Here is a 17,631-nt window from a genome sequence, read left to right as displayed (position 1 = left end):
GGTGGAAAAGTAGAAGTGAGCCAAGTCTTAACCCTAAAACAACATTTCAACCCTCAAACAACTATTTGAAGAAGTGAGTACTGCACCTAATATCCCCACTTCCCAAATATTTAATTTGTAAAAAAGGTATTCAGTTTTACAAATGTCCTCACTTTAAAAAAAAGTCATCATTTTCTAAAACATTTACCAACCATAGACTGTTTAATGAAGATGGACAACATGACAGCTCCCTTAAAAGTGAGGCCAAAATGTTTTGATCACCCCCTGGTGGCTGGCTGCAGTACAGATAATAAACCCCGCCCCCTTTCAATACAATTTTAACAAAAATGGTTTCTGTCATTTTAGGTAGTTCATATCACCCTGCTGTATGTTCAAGTGCTCGTTTCCCTGATTAGTTTGGTTTTAACTAGTTGTTTGATGCTATAGGAAGTGGTGTGGTTTCATGATTGACAGCTACGTGTGCCAATCAGTGTGCTCGCGATCACATCACTGCTTGGGATTGGTCGGACGTGAGTGGGAAATCCATACTGTGGAATCACTGCTGTGCAGACTCCAGCTCCAAATTGCTTAACCAGTGCAAGAGCAACCATATCAGGGTATTGTGACTTCATATTTATACAGTGGAAGGAAGTGGAGAGACATTGTCCATCTTAATATACATTCTATAATCCCCAAATTTCAGAAATGTAATTGATAAAAAACTGTACTGTTTCCATAAATGTCCTAATTCTATAAAGAGTTCTAATATTCTAATGTGTGTGTGTGTGTGTGTGTGTGTGTGCGTGAGAGAGAGAGAGAGAGAGAGAGAGAGAGAGAGAGAGAGAGAGAGAGAGAGAGCGCCACTGCTGGATTCAGTGAGGTCTGACTGACATCTAGTGGATAATGTAAGTATTGACCACATGTCTGACTTTTAAATGGTTCCTATTTCCATTCATTCATTACCACAGGACCTCTTTATCATTTGACCGTTTTATCTTACAGCAGCCTAAATCTGGCACAGTGAAACTAAACACATACATCATATTTATACCTTCTCTGAAACCCCTATCAAAAACACAGAGCTTTTTTGTCAGGTCTGTAATTAAAAATTATTTTTATCATAGATTATGTGAGAGGTGTCTCTGGTAGTGACGAACCTCCAGAAAACGAGCAGCTGATTCTGCAGCTCCCCACGGCTTTGCAGAGCATTATAGTACGCTCTAGCTCATTGTTTGTCATTTAACCCACAACTTTACTGTTCTGGTTCACTCTCATTGCTCTCCTAGCATTGTCTTTAGAGAAAGGCTGTAAAAAGCCACTGCACATTACCTGCTCAGCAGCAGACACAGTTGGACACTACCTGATGAGCATCAGCAGCAACAAATCGCCCCTCTGGGATAAAAAAAAGTTTACCTTGACCTTCAAATCATCATGTTGCTCTGAAACTATAGGTGACCGAGCTTTTTCTGGGGCTGCTCCTAACCTTTGGAATAGTTTACCCATGCAGATAAGACCTGCTCAGACCGCTGAATCTTTCAAGCTTTTACTGAAGACGTACCTTTTTACTTTGGCTTTTAATGTGAGCTGATCTTTGACATCCTGACTCCACATATTGTTTTTGTTTGTTTGCCCTGTGTTTCTGTATTTTGTTAGTTCCTTTTATGCTGGTGAAGCACTTTGGTCAACTCTGGTTGTTTTTAAATGTGCTAAATAAATAAATTTCACCTCGACCTTGACCTTCAAACTGCTGGATGTGGAAACAAACAACTGTGTGCTAACAACTTCAGTAATCAAAGTGACAAATATTTTGTTCACAACTTGTTTCTCCTGAAAAAAGGGGCCAAAAAATTCTGCTATTGTAGGTTTAAAGAAGAGCCAGAGTCTCCAGAACCAAACACAAAACATTAAAGGTCCAGTGTGAAGAATTTAGTGGCATCTCGCAGCGAGGTTGCAGAACTGAAACTTCTCTCACGAGACAAGTGTGTAGGAAAACTGCAGTGGTTGATGCAAAAATGCAAATGGCCCTATCTACAGCCAGTATTAGGATTGTCTGTTCTGGTCTACTGTAGAAATGGCGGACTTCGTGGAAGTGGACCTGCTGTGTATGCAGATATAAAGGGCTGATTCTAAGGTAACAGAAACACAACAATCTTATTTTTAGTTGATTATAAACTTATAAATGAATACTATAAACCAAGTCTGCTGATATATGTCCCTGAATCCTACACACTGGACCTTTTAAGGTGAAGTTATTACCAGAGTTGAAGGCTGTTTGTGACCTTTGACCCAAAGTTGGCTCATCTTGGTCTAACTGGAACTGATCTGAGCCGAATCTGTCAGCCATATCTGGGTCAGAACTGGCTCAAATTGTGTCTTATCCCGCTAGTTCACATAGTGCTTTGCTTTTTTTGTTGCTGCAGTCGGTTGTCCTTATGCAGCACCTTTAGTCTGTACCTGTGATATACAATAAACAACATGGCTCCCGGTTAACAAGTGTGTCCTGTCTCTCAGCACGTTGTCGAGTAATTTACATGCAACGTGGTACATGTAAGTTCAGTAAGAAAGAGAACCCTCATGTCAGTCAACATAAACAGCAGCACACTGTTTGTAGTTGTAGTTTTAATGGACTACAGATCCCATCAGCGCATGCGTCCTCTATGGTGAGATTTTCCTTTAAAAAATCTGGAGGAAGACATGACCATGTTGGTGCAGAGTGGTGAAGAGAGACAGACAGAGCACAGGGAGTATTCACCCATTCGTCACCCTCCTCTTCTGTTAAAGGGGCAGTTTTTGTTTCTCTCTCAGGATGTCAACAGGAACCAAATTGGTGTCGGTGGACTTTGAGATCTTCGGTCATGTTCAGGGTCTGTATGTTTAACTCTCCTCCCTCCTCTTCCTCTCTTTTCTGCTGTGCTCTGTGAGCTGCAGCTGTAAACTGATCTGTTGCTGCTGCTTAATTTAGGAACAGGCACAGCTCTGCTGCTGCAGGCGGGACAGGATCTCACTGCACTTTGACTTCCTGCTGCCTCAGAATTAATATGATTGTTAAGAATTTACCAGAACATCTCAGGAGCTGTTTGTTTTAGTCAGTGAAAATACAACCATTTATCATGAAAAACAACATATAAACAGGCTGTTGTTATTCATCTTTGCTGTTTTCTGATCACATATTTCAAGTCATCTTCTTTTTCTCTTTCTCTTTCCCTCTTAAATTTCGACAGGAGTTTGTTTCAGAATGGTGAGTTTCTCTTTTTGCTCCCATCACAACCTGCTGTTTCCTGTGTCACCAAAGCTATATTGTAGCTCACTAACACCCTTTTCACGCTTAACAGCCAGTAACCTGTGACTTCCAGTACCCTGAACTTTAAATACGCTTTTGTTGCTTCGATACGAGGCTCTTCCTTTTGTTTCAAGTGTTTTACAAACCAGGATATTTTTAGATATGTCATTAAAATGTTTACACTGACTCCTAATCACAGAAAAAGAAAATAAAAGCATACTTTAATTCTGGAAAAGCGACAAAGTCTTTCCAGTGACGCTATGGATCACAGAATGAACGCACACATTACTCCAAGAAAGAATTAGGTTTACCTTGAGTCATGAACTAAGCAGTTTTTAAAGATGATGATGATCACAATCCATCTGTCCATTTTCATCCGTTCTTCCTTGGCGGGGTCACGGGGGCAGCTGGTTGAGTAAAGTAGGCTAGACATCCTTCTCCCCAGCAATGCTCTCCAGCTCCTCCTGGAGGATCCCCAGGGGTTCCCAGGCCATATGAGATTTATAATCCCTCCAGCATATTCTGGGTCTGCCCCAGGGCCTCCTACCAGTTGGACGTGCCCGAAAAACCTCATAACTGGAGGTCCCCACTTCAATGGGCCCTTTGCGAAGAAGCAGTGGCTCTAGTCTGAGCCCCCTCCAGATGTCCGAGCCCCTCACCCTATCTCTAAGGCTGAGTCAACTCATTTCAGATACAAGTGGCTGAAATGAGTCAACTCATTTCAGCCACTTGTATCCGTGATCTCATTCTCTCTGTCTCTACCCCAAGCTCATGACCATAGGTGAGGGTTGGAATAAAGATGGACGGGTAATCGAAAGCTTTGCTGTCTGGCTCAGCTCCACTGACCACAATGGCTCTGTGCAGCACCTGCATCACTGCTGATGGGAGCCGATCCATGGCCTCCTAGCCGCCGATCCATCTCACGCTTCATTCTATCCTCACTTCTGAGCAAGACCACTTCAGCTCCATGGCATGGGGCAGTAACTCTCTCCCCACCCAGAGGGAGCAATCCACCGTTTTCTGGCAGAGATCATGGCCTCAGACTTGGAGGTGCTGACTTTCATGCTGTCGCTTCACACTCAGCTGCAAACCACCCCATTGCATGCTGGATGTCATGGTGCGATGAAGCCAACAGAACCACATCATCTGCAAAGAGCAAAGATGCAATTCTCAGGTTTTCAGATTGAACCCCTTCCTCCTCATGGCTGTACTTTTTGATCCTGTCCATGAATATCGCAAACAGAATCAGTGCCGAGGGACAGCCCAGGTGGAGGTCAATACCCACTGAAAACGTGTGTGTCTTTGTGCAGAGTAAGTGGACACAGCTCTTACTTTGGTTATACAGGGTTACCAAGCTCATAGCAATAACCCCGGTACCCTGTATTCCTGCAGTGCCCCCTGCAGGACTCCCCAGGGGACCCAGTCATGAGATTTCACCAAGCCCACAAAACACATGTAGACTGGATGGCAAACTCCCACGACCCCTCCAGCAGCCCTGCAAGGGTGAGGGGCTGGTCCACTGTTCCACTGCCAGGACAGAATCTGAATGCTCCTCCTGAATACAAGGTTTAACAGTTGGAGCCTCCTTTTCAGCACCCTGAAATTAATGACATAAGGCCACCATTTAGTTATTTTCTTGAACACAAATTCAGCATCATATTAAAATTTACAGGGAGTTTTGGGCGAGTGGATTGATGAGTGGTCTGATGGGTATATCCCCACTTTTCTTTTTCAATATCTTTCTTTTTTCTCTCTCTTTTATTTTAGGTCATCTCTGGGAGGTAGTGTCAAAATTGAAGATGCGCCTTCTTGTTTATTATTGTCAAGAATTTAGCACAAATGGTTTCAATAAAAAAAACTATACGTCATCTTTGTGATCTGTTTGGTAGGCCAGTGAAGTATGACTAGTATGATTACTGAACAGGCCCAAAGTGTTATGGCTCCCCCTGGCCTTCACCTGTAAAATGTCACGCAAATTAACACTTACTGACCAGGAAGAGACTCAACCGCAAAGAGGTGTAAAATGACTACAAAGAAACAAAATATGACCAAAACAGAGACAGATTTTGTCAAACAGAAACAAAATTATCTCAAAGATACCCAAAGGACTACAAAGAGACGCAAAACAACCAAAAAAGACAAAAAAATACCCCAAAGAGACACATAACAAGAAGAAGAAGACACAAAATGACAACAAAGAGATTCAAAACCAGCTTGAAGCCTGTGTGTCTTGCTCTTATGTCTGCATATCTGTTGCATTAATATTGCTGACGCATTAATGTGTTCATCACTGTAATGTTGCAGTTGGTAAAGGTGGAGCTTAGAACAGAAAACAACGATAAAAAGTAATGTGATTACTCAGACTGGAGTCCCCATAGATCAGTGCTGTTTCTTGTTAGATGGCTGAACATGTTGTGGTGCAAATTCATCAACTTTTTCTGATATTATTTAGTCTTGTTCTGTTAAAACAACTTTATCATACAAGTATACACAACATTAACCCCTTCCTCTCTCGCTCCCTCCCTGCAGTACACAGAGAAGCAGGGTCTGCAGCTCGGCCTAGTCGGCTGGGTGAAGAACACCTGGGGTGGGACGGTGGTGGGACAGGTCCAGGGTCCTGCTGACATGGTGGAGGAGATGTGAGTACACAGTGATACCGCAGCACCAAATCATAGACTGTATTACAGTGGCAGCATGTTTGTTCTTCCTGTTTAGATTTCTCATTCAGATGGACGAACAACCTGAATAAAACATCATTTCTATTTATTAATTTAAAGTGTTTGTTAACTTCCATGTTTTTGTGCTAGAGGATCCCCTGGGGAAAGAGATGGTGCATCAGTTAGATGTATCATAAAGTAAAATAGGTAGCTGAGACACTGAATATTCATCATTTGGTATCTGAAACTCTGTCGGCATACGCTTTAGGCGTAAATTCCCTCAGTTAAGGGGAGACTACCCAGGTGAATAGGGTAAAAAATGTTTAAGTTTTCTGAAATGTTATGTTTAGACATGCAAACAAGGTATTATATAATTAAATGTACACAGATTTGCATATATCTCCAGAACAAAAGTATGAACATCGCTGAATGCCTTTGTTGTCATATTAGAGTCGAAGGTTTTTATAGAAGGATTTTTTTATCCCCTTTTATCACTCCATAATTCAGATGATACTGCTGACAGGAATAAAATGTTCTATAAATCAGGCTATGAGTGATATATGAACAAACCCCTGTGTGAAAATCTCCAGAATATAGATATAAATAAAAATGAAAAGGTTAGTGTACGTAATTGCTACTGATGAGGAGATGTTAGGCTCAGAGTTTGAGAAAAAAAAAAAAAAAACTCATGTTGGGAAAATGGCCTTTAAAAAATGAAGGAAAAAAAAGATATAAAAAAATATAAAAATATATTTTTTAAAAAATATAAAAAAAAAAAAAAATTATGAAAAAATATGAAAAAAATATAAAAAATATATTTAAAATAATGAAAATAATAAATATTATTTTAAAAAGAAAAATGTCACTGTGAAATTTCCCTAGTGGATTACTTACATCAAGACAATTATTTTTTGTATGACAAGTTTTCTAAAATTCTAATTTAAATATGCAAATGAGGCATTATCTAATTAAATATGTGCTTATTGTGTATATTTCCAAAACAGAAATCTGAACTAAAATAAACATCCTCATGTGAATTTTTGACGTTTTCTTTCCAGAAGTTTAAAAAGAAAAAAAGAAGCAGAAAGACAAAAATCTCAAAACTGACCAGTGCATGAAAAAAATGTTTTCACTTAGGATGTCAACTTAAGTCAGGTCTGAGCGTTACATTCACGTTCACCACATCGTGTGTTTTGGTTTTACTTTTTTTCAGCCGCTAGATGGCGCTCTTTACCTTCACAACAGAACAGTCCAGGCTGCACTTCAGTTCAGGTCACATGGAGAGCTGCAGTCTGTGCAGGTGTCCCTCCTAATAAGTGATTCATCACCTTTTCTCTGGTCAGTCTTAATATCTTAAGAAGAAATAAGAATAACCTGATCAGGAACCACTTCCTGAACACATCACTGCACACTGTGGTAGTTACACACACACATATTTCCCCTCCTCTGTCTGTCTGTCTGTCCGTCTCTCCCCTCACTGAATGAGTGGTAATGAGTAATAATCAGTGATGAAGCTGAAGCTGGAGCTCAGAGTGTTTTGACATCCTCTCTGTCCGGTGGGAGTGATGTCACCAGGGTGTGGACGTCTCTTTTAGATGACATCAGTGCCTCCTAGGATCTGCTGTCTCTCTCTCACACACACACACACACACACACACACACAATGATATAATTCTTGGTGTTTGTTTCATGTCCTTGCTGCAGATGGGTGGAGCTTACTGAAGCAGAGCTGCTTATTTCAGCTGCTGGACTCAGAAAATAGCTAAACATGTTTTGAAACACGTGTGAAACATTTATACTACAAAACAAATTGAAAAAGGAGACACGTGTGGACGTATTTAACATATTCAGTTAATGTACTTATACTTACAGGATAAATGAGTCATACCTGAAATGTCATTGTGTGTGTTACAGCTTTAATCTTGGTCTTTATTGTAGACGCACAGTGCTCGTTGTTGTTATCACAGTGTTGAGGGGAGGGGCAGGACCCCTAAATTGCATCAAAGGCCCCTTTGGGACTGGATTTATGTCTCTTAAGGAAGGTGGGGATTTAACGATTACATACATTACAACACAGACTGCTGGCTGGTGAACATGGATGGAAAAACAATGCCGATCTTAAGCCGTATGTAATATCAGCCTTGCAAACATTTCATTAGGAAGGAAGTGCATTCAGCACTGTTATTAACCCTCAGTGACGAAGCTCCGATGCTTCCAGTTGCCTCTCTGTCAGCGCCACTAAATTTGTGCTAAATTTAGGCTCTTATGTCTGTTTAACAAGAGTTAGTGGAGTGTCTTGCTTGGGGGCCACTGCCATCCATAAGTGCCGTTGCCATGAGGGGGGGTACTTGGTCTGCAGCAGTGTTCGGGCGGGTGGAGCACATCAAGTAGCCTCCACATGAATGCCAGGACCCAAGGTCTCCCAGCAGAACAATGCACTGTAACAAGACAATCAATGTTATTCACTTCACCCACCAGTGGTTTTAATGTTTTGGCTGATCGGTGTATATATATATAGCGTCAGCATACATGCCCCACTTTAGGAGGTATTTCTCTGTTCTGTCCTGCATCCTGTACGATATTCTTACATATGCAGCTTCCTTGCCTAATTCAGTCCCCCATTCCCGAAAAGGAAGTTCTCCAGGTTTCCTCCAGCTCCTGAGGATTGTCTGTGGTCCAATCATGATGACACCACTCTGCATCCAATATTACAGTTGTTGGGGAAAAGCAGACAACATTCTGCAGTCTCAGAGCACACATTGCCTTTTATGACAATGACAATGCAGCAGTGAATCTTCATCCAGTCTTGATTCATTTTAGGGCATGACCACAGCACATATACCAGTGTACCCAGGGGCTACGTGGTTTTTATAATTTGTTGCACTGTATTTGTTGTTTCTGCCCTCATATATCTGCGTTCCATACTGGATTGAATGTGCGTTCTTGCTTTTGCTTTTGTTCTCTTTGTTCTCATATTTGGCATATTTGGGACAATGTTTATTTTGTTGAAGGCAGAATAACATAAAATCTAGAACCCCGATTCCAAAAAGAGACGCTGCGTAAACTGTACATAAAAGCAGAGTGCAGTCATTTGCAAATCCCTTTTGACTCATATTCAATTAAATACAGTACAAAGACAAGATATTTGATGTTAACACTGATAAACTTTATTGTTTTTTGTAAATATACACTCACTCTGAATTTGATGCTGCAACACGTTCCAAAAAAGTCAGGACAGGAGCATGTTTACTGCTGTGTTACATCACAGCAGTAACACTCAGAAAGTGTTTGGAAACTGAGAATATTAATGGTTGAAGTTTTAAAAGTGAATTTCTTTCTCAAGATTCACAAGCAGCCCCCCGAAATTCTTCAAACTTTAAAGTCTGTCTGTGGAAGAATGGGCCAAAATCCCATCTGAACAGTGTGAGACGTTAGTTTCTTCATACAGGAAGTGTCTTGAACACCAATGTAACCAACTTCTTATGAATCAAGTTTGCAATGAAATCAGTTTTCAGGGTTAAACTGTGTTGTGTCACTATTGAAAACATTTGGATCAGAATCCAGGACCAGAAATGAGAGTTTGATTTAATAATAGGAGGAAATTAAAGCTGATTGGAGCTCTGCTAATAAATCACCCTTAACCTCAGTGTGACTTTTATAAACAGACTCATTAACACTCGCTTTCATTGAAGAGATTAAACACACGCACACACACACACTCTACTATTTCCTTCTATTCTATCAGAGATCTTTTCCGTGTTAACACGCTCACTCTCACGTCCTTCCTGTCGACTCCACTTTCACCACGACCTCACTTCCTGCAGGGCCTGGGAAACAGGAAGCAGCTGTTCCTTTGGGCAGAGAAAAGGGGGGAAGTTAGAGGGGGGTAATACTAATGGATCGAGGTGAGGAGGAGACAGGCCGTCCCTCCAGGAATACACAGGCTCTTTTTGGAATCATTGCAGCAGTAAATGCCTGATTTAAGGCAGCTTCTCTGAAAACTTGCACTGCATGTTGATGATGAAATCTGCCAAAATAGTTGTAATTCTATTTTGAAGAATTCATTAATTCATTTGTCACACATCATTTAGGAAACCCATACAGATGAGATAGTGTTAGGGAGATATTCAGAGCTCCTCTGTCATGGACTCTGCTGGAGCTTCCTGATTCTCTTAGGCTGAATCCAAATGTCCCCACTTCACCGTACTTGCAGACTCGCAGAATTTGCAGGTGCGTTCCTGGGAAGTCCAGGACAGCTGAGGGCTGTCCAAATCCACGATTCAGCAAGCCCACAAGGGACCTCAAGTGGACTTCCTGCAGACCTCCAGAGAGTCTGCTTGGGGTGCAGTCAGACTTCAGCAGACTTCACTGATTTAATAACCACTGATTAAAAACGTCTTGAGGGCTGTCTATCAGCTGCTTGCTGTTACTGCCCTCGCAGACTTTACGTGATGACAGTAAATACATCACACTACATACAACTGAAGTCCGTGAGGGCTTGGAGGCCGTTTACACGTTGCCGGCTATTTTCATAAACGGACATTTCACCATCTCTGTTTTCAAAAAGATCTTCGTTTACATTTACCCGTGTATATATACACAAGAGCATGTCAAACCTGTAGGTGGCAGTGTAACGAGAAGCTCAAGCCTTCCATGTATCCATTGTCACCATGTCGCACCACCAGGTCGCACTTTTGACACAGGCGCAAGTTCCGGCGCATACTGTGACGTGGGCTGCCTATAACTCCGTTTATCTGCGTTTATCTCAGTTTACATGCAAACGCGCAACCGGAGTTTTCCAAAATCTCCACTCTGGCCGGAGTTTTTAGAAAGACTTGTTTTCAGAGGAGAAATCTCCGTTTGCGTGTAAACGAAGGGCACAAACGAAGGAAGATGTCTCCGTTTATCAAAATCACCGTGTACGTGTAAACGGCCTCTCAGTCTGCAGGTCCAGAGGGTGGACATTTGGATTCAACCTTGACCCCACCCTCCTGCTGCTCCTCCTGCACACACCCCTCTGCTCATTCTCCATTCAGCACCTGACAACTTTTCCCGCCAGTACACTGTCCACACTCATTGGCACTCCCCCTTTATTGACTCTCAGCCTATCAGTGAACTGTCTGCCAAGTCTGCCACACACCTGTTGCTCGTCTGCTTGTTTACCTTTCAGTTCATATACCAGTCAGTTTGCTTTTGTTGTTACCAGATCGTAGTTTGTGCTTCTGCCTACTTACTGTCCCACCTGTTGTTTGTATTGCCTTCTTAAGATTTTGACCTGTGCCTGCTTGCTGGGTTTGAACCTTTGTCTGATGCCTCTGTACCTCTGCCTGATAATCTTGAGTTTTGGTTTTGGTTTCTGGAACAGTCTGTGCTTTGCATGTATAGTAGGGCTCGTGGTGCAGTGGATAATGCAACTGACTGGTTCAACTTGTGGCCAGCTTGTGGTCGCCTTTAGCTTGTAAATCACTCACTCCTCGTTGCCAATCTTCCTCTACAAGCTGTTTTTCAGAGTAAATTTGCATCTAGAAACATCCAAATGTTGGGTAAATGGCCATTCGACATGTGCTAAACCACAGGGAGAGAAATGTGGGAGAGACAAGGGGGAGAGTAGGAGAGAGGGCGGAGGAGAGAAAGGAAGGAAAGAGATAAGCAAGCAGAGTGATGAAAGTGAGAACATGTAAGAAAGGATCGAGAGAAAAAGATTAAGAGCTGGTGGTGGGAGGTGAACGAGTGGGTGGTTTGCTCTTTCTCCTCTGAGAAAAAACTCCCAGAGAGTCGACAGCTTTAATAAAAAACTGAAGCTGAGAGATTATTAAAAGAAAGCAGGATCGGAAACTAACAAGTCTGCCTGTTTTGGAATTTGCAGGAGTGAAGCCAAGTTGAGGAATAAAAAACAACATGTGAGGATGGAGGAGAAAAATTAGAGGGAGGGGGAAAGAAAGAAAGGAGGGATGAAGAAAGAGAAAAAACAGATGTAACAGGTGTCTGACACTCACATGAGCTAGATTACATTAATCCAGGAATGTGTGTGTGTGTGTGTGACATTCTGTCAAATTAGAAAGCACTTGTTTGATTTGCTGCAGTTTTCTATGAGCGGAGCATGCATTTCAAACATCTGTATTACAGTGATCAAGATTAATATTCAATGAGTAGTGCAGCCCCAGGTCACGGCCATTATCCCCCCTAAACCACGACAGGTTAGAAATTTGGGTTGGCTGGCTGCAGTTTGAGCTGCTGTCAAAATATCTGTTATAAACTGTAGTGAGCTTGTTTTAATATTATTGGAGTGTTAGTGTACATGTTGTGGCTGGCTGTCAGTCCTGGCTGAGACTGGACTGTGATATAAAACTGATTTTTGCTGCAGAGCAGATGGAGCTGACTTACTTTTACTACTCTTTTTTGTTAATATTTCTTGGAAACAGCCACTTTTACTACTCAAATTGTCAACGGACACATTTACGTTCAGTGTGAGCACCAACGCTGTGGGCACCAAAATCTGCCCATCCAACTGCTCAGCTTTAGGGAGGAGGACGGGCTGACTCGTGTGGAATATTCATGTTATTCAAAAAGGTGCACCTGGTAACAGAATTTGTATCTTCAAATTCTTTTTGTGAGTTTGTAGATTCAGGTTTTTATCTGTGAGAGTAAGTTTGGAAGCCTGAAATGGTCGCAGGCAGGAAACTAAATATAAAAGTATACATTAAGTTACAAGTACAAAACTAAACAAACAAGCTAACACAGCTCTTTGATGATAATCCATAGACTAGTTTGGCGTACAACAGTGTTTGACTTTGACCATCATGACCAGCAGCTTTTTCTATCCTGAAAGTTTCAACTGGAAACTTTTTTTTCAATCAGGAGAGACTTATGCTGAGGGAAAAAAATGTATTTACATGTGCACATAAGTATGAGAAATGTGAAAAGTGCTTGGCGATTAGACCCCATCATGATGTCATATATTTCAGGAGGGTGATAAAGACGCAGTAGATTAAGGAACCCCCCGTGGAGTCTAGACGCTGGTGGTGGTTTTAGTGGTGATGAGATGAGATGAAGATGGTGCTGAGGATCTGGATGTGAAGAGGAGTGGGCTTCTTCTACAGAAATCAAAATGTGTTTAACCTGCACTGCATGCATGTAACGAGCAGCAACAGTACATTTCCTGTGAAAACAAAAGTGTATTTTTAAAGTGACACAAGCAGCATAGATCGACATGCTGTCCCTTAATGTCCAAAACCAACACAAGAGGGTACCTAGCGTGTCATATTTTGTCGTGTATGTCCACTAACAAAGCGGCAGTGTTTGACCTGTCGGGATGAAGAAGCAGTGTTATTTCTTAGCGTCAGGTTGTGATGGTTGTATATTTTGCAAGATAGTTAATAATCTATTGTTTCTAAAACTGAGCCCAGTGAGTGACCCTGACCCGTGGACCCCACGGGTTCTTGTGGTTGTTACGGGCTGTGAACGTTGAATTTTGGTACTGTACTTAGTGTCACTGTAATTTGAAGCATTTCTCTGGCACGAGAATTTCCTTCAGGATAAATAAAGTTCTATTGAATTGAATAAAAAGGAATTTCAGTTTATTTCTATTTAGGTCTTGTTTTTGTCCATGAAAATGACATTAGAGTGAATATTACCGTGGTAACTTGGTGAGTAAAATGCTGTAATTATTAATAGAAATGGTGCCCACAGCTAAAAACAAAAAATACCCAAGTTGTAATATGCTGAAAATTACCATTTTAGGATGTTTGGGGAATTGGGAGTGTATTGTCAGCGAGGGATCAGTGTGTTGTTGTGGAGTAAAATGGCAGCAGATTACAAACCAACAAACATCCAGCTGCTGGAGACTTAATACTAAGCTCTGCGCTGCGTGTGTGTGTGTGTGTGTGTGTGTGTGTACAGTAGAGTAGTGGGTCACTGAGCAGATCAGTCGACTGTAGATGGGGAGAAGTTTTTTTGCCAAAAAAGAAAAAGTAGGACAACTCGTCTCTCCGTCACAAACTCTCTCTCTCTGTCTCCACCTCCCCCTCTTCCTCTCTGTCTCTCCCTGGCTGAGCTTCAGTCAGCGCGGCAGCAACTACACGGACGTGACCCTGATCCCCTCAAATCTCCTCTAATCTACACGCACACCATCAGAAGCATCACAATCATCAGTCAGCTGCTGGTGAAACAGAGTCGTTCTGCTGCAGAATACACTCTGATTCTCAGGGTTAAATATAGCTGCAGGAATGTTTGCATTTTCCCATCATGCCCCTGGTTCTCCAAATACTGGCCTGACCTCTGAGTGGCTGGTGGTGGAGTTTGTTTAATTATTTATTTATTGTCGACATTTTTGTCCCACGAGCAGCGAGGCACACGATGATGACGTCAGTCTGTCTGTCCAACACTTTGGTCCGCTGTGTGTCCCAAAGGACGTCATCAAGTTGTGTAGGAAATGTCCCAAAATGGCAACAGTACGAGATCTGCTCGCTCAGCTGGAGTTTCCATATGTTACAGAATAATGTGAGCACTGTATGGTGACGGATACCCTCCTGAGACCCAAAAGAAAAGGTTTTAAAATATATATATTTTCAAAGATATTTTTATGGCTTCTTGCCTTTAATCTATAGGACAGTTTATTAATGTAAATTATTACATAATTAAAGTTATTGGGATGTAAGAAACATATCACAAAGCTTTTTTCCTCCCAGAACTGTAATTATGTTTTGTAACATGTCCCTTGTTGTGGACATCAGGTCAGTCTTTTCCACGAAAGTACCACAGTGCAGTACATTTACATTACACGATTAAATTCAAGTCTAAGAAGTGTAATATTAAAGGTATTGTGCATGCTTTTAACTGGTCCCCCTTTGGGGTGTGCCATATCATCCTGTTCACGATAATACCAGTATAATTTCTAATATAATATGAAAAATTCATATTGTGATACCTGTGATATTTCGACTTGTTGACATGTTGACATCACACCATTACCCATGGCAACAACAAGCATGGCTCAAAGCGAAATTATTACCGACTCCACGGTGGTTCCAAAAAGAGGAGCAACTTCAGTAGTGTGGAATAAACTGTGGCGTCCTGAGTGTTTTATGAACAGCCCCGCACTTCTCAGACTCTTGTAGTGACTTACCGCTCAGAGGGAACTCATTCAGCGGCTCCTCTGGCAGCAGCACAGCGTCTCTCCCTCTCCTCTCTCGCCATGCGCACACAGGAGTCGGTTTCATTAAGTGATTTTGTCATAAACCTTTGGTAATGTAAACCTACATGACGCTCGAGGTGTCACTACATATAAATAAAAAACTACATATATAAAACTCCATATATGTGAATGTGTGATAGTTGTGGTATCATAACAGCCTGTCACAGGTTACAGCGTGATGATTAGAGGAGAAATGGCAGAACATAAAGGTCCAGGTGGAAAAAAATAACTCAATCATTAAGGATTTTGAAATATTGTGATATTATTTTAGGGCTGTATCTCCCACCCCTAGTGCCCCATCGATAAATATGAATTGCTGGGCGTCAGGAGGATGTAGAAATATCCCTGAAATGTTTTGATAAAAGATGCTGTTTACAAGTTTGTAATCACAGTATTGATTGTGGTGAACAGATGTGAGCATAATAACTTCTCTCTCCTCTTTCTCTCTGTGTCGTCCACAGGAAGGTGTGGCTGAGTAAAGAAGGAAGTCCAGGCAGTCGGATCACCAGAGCCTCCTTCACCAACCAGAGAAGCATTGACAAGCTGGAGATCTCCGGCTTCAAGACGCGCTTCTGAACAGCGGATCAAACGTACCCTGAAGGGCTTCGCTTCCCTGCTCAGAGCAGAAACACTGAGAGCTGCTTCTAGTGTTCAGAGCTGTAGAGATCTGAGTGTAGATGTTATATCCATGCTCCTGTGGAGTCTGTGAAGGACGACTCCTGAATGACACACTGGAGCTGGAGACTGTCTGTAGAAGGCCTCAGATTGAATCCAGACGAGATGGAAATGTATGGGCTGAAAGTGTTCTGTCGTATTAATAACTTTATTGAAATATTTTAATTATAATAAAAAGAAAATGTTGATGTAATGTATCCAGCACTTTAAAAACACCCACTGCTTTGAGGAAAGTTTCTACTGAAGCAGCTGCAGCTACTATGTTTGTAAATTAGGTGTGATTAAAGTCATTTTGCCACTGTTCTGATGGCATCCACTTTTATTTGCAGACAAACATGAAGGTCAGGTGTGTAGGGGATATATTGGCAGAAACAAAATATACCATAGTGTATATTCATCCGCAAATAAGATTCACTGTGTTTTTGTTACCTTTGATTGAGCTGTTTACATCTTCATAGGGAGCGGGTCCTCGTGTATGGAGTCTGCCATGTTGCACCGCCATGTTTCTACAGTAGCCCAGAACAGACAAACCAAACAGCGGCTCTAGGGCCATTTGCGTTTTTGCATTGGTCACCATAGTTTGCTGCCCAACGAGCAGTGTGCACTGATTTTTAATTTGAAACTGCTTTGTTTGATTTAGCAGTAAGACATCTCTGTGGATATTTCAGCTCAAAGTAAATAATCTCAGTCTGGTCTCACTCCGAAGTCGTCAAAAACTGGCACTTGGTCAGTGACTTCCGGCTAAATCACCGAAAAAGCCGTCCTTTAACCTTAGCTTGACTCGCAGCCAGTTGCTATTATAGTTTAATGGCAGCCAGCTGCGTCAGGGGGAAATACAGCAGGACAAGATCTAAAGTTAAGACAGCGAAAGTCCGAGTGGGGTGGGTGGTAATGGTGGTGGATGGGTCCAACAAACACCGACTGTCCCCCGACCCACCAACTGTTTGCATCCCATAAGATTCTAAAGCCAAACTCTGGCTGTATGTAAACAGTAAATTTCCTGTGAAAACAGAAGTGTATTTTGAAAGAGGACAATGCATGTAACAGGCAGAACTCGACACGGTGTCCCAGAACGTCAACACCCAACACATCCAGGGTACCTTGCATGTTGTATCTATATGTGGAAAGTCGATGATCAAACGTCAATATGTGACGAGGTCGGAGTGAGAATGTGTTGACACAGGAGGATACCTAACCAGCATTTTGTGTTTGGCACATGGGAGAAGTTTCAGCTGGCTGTAATCTGCAACGCTCACCACTAGATGGCACTAAACCCTACACACTGCTCCTTTAAGTTACAATATAATGTGAAACACTGCACATAAGTTAAATTTAGTAGAGTTACATTGGAAAAAAACTGTACCTAAATGGTTAATCAGAATTGTGTTTATTGTCAAGTAGGTATTCATACACAGGGAATGCGCCTTGATGTTTGGTGCATGGCACAAATGAGAAAAAAGTAAAAACGTACTGCAACTCTTTTGGAGTAAGAATAATAATTTTCTCCCAAGAATTTCCTTGAAACTCTTTGAATTTTAGGACCATGTCAGCGTTAGAAAAATGAAATCATTATCGTTATAATGTTTCATCTCCGGCAGATCAGTCAGTGGTTCTTCAGCAGGGCTGTGAGCAGCAGGTCGCTGGTTTTAATCCCTGGACTCACCGCTGAGTCTATATGTCACTGTATGATGTAAACAAACACGCCCCAGCCATGTTGTCATTACATAACAGCAAGTCACGTGACCCGATTACCTGTCATCTGATCCAATTAAATCACAGCCAGAGAATCCCTGATCGGCTGCCACGGCAACGACAACAAAAACCCCTGACACAGCAAAGACAGAGCT

The 17,631-nt window shown here is 41.8% G+C and overlaps 1 protein-coding gene across 1 annotated transcript; it reads left to right on the top strand.

Annotated features, from left to right (window-relative positions):
- The first annotated feature begins 2,677 nt into the window (after positions 1 to 2,677).
- On the top strand, positions 2,678 to 16,083 carry acyp2 (acylphosphatase 2, muscle type). Its single transcript, XM_033613893.2, has 4 exons — positions 2,678 to 2,843; positions 3,201 to 3,217; positions 5,789 to 5,898; positions 15,571 to 16,083. The coding sequence occupies exons 1-4, from the start codon at positions 2,786 to 2,788 to the stop codon at positions 15,683 to 15,685; spliced, it is 300 nt and encodes a 99-aa protein (XP_033469784.1). The 5' UTR covers positions 2,678 to 2,785; the 3' UTR covers positions 15,686 to 16,083.
- The last annotated feature ends 1,548 nt before the right edge of the window (positions 16,084 to 17,631 follow it).

Source organism: Epinephelus lanceolatus, chromosome 17 (genome assembly GCF_041903045.1).
Source record: "Epinephelus lanceolatus isolate andai-2023 chromosome 17, ASM4190304v1, whole genome shotgun sequence".
In the NCBI taxonomy this organism is placed as follows: Eukaryota; Metazoa; Chordata; class Actinopteri; order Perciformes; family Serranidae; genus Epinephelus; species Epinephelus lanceolatus.
Note: the sequence above shows the minus strand (reverse complement) of the source record. Positions and strands in the feature narration are given on the sequence as shown.

Coding starts and splice junctions, on each gene's coding strand:
- acyp2 (XM_033613893.2), top strand. CDS start 2,786: ATGTCAACAGGAACCAAATTGGTGTCGGTGGACTTTGAGATCTTCGGT. Junction 5,899..15,570: donor GCTGACATGGTGGAGGAGAT/GTGAGTACACAG, acceptor TGTCGTCCACAG/GAAGGTGTGGCTGAGTAAAG.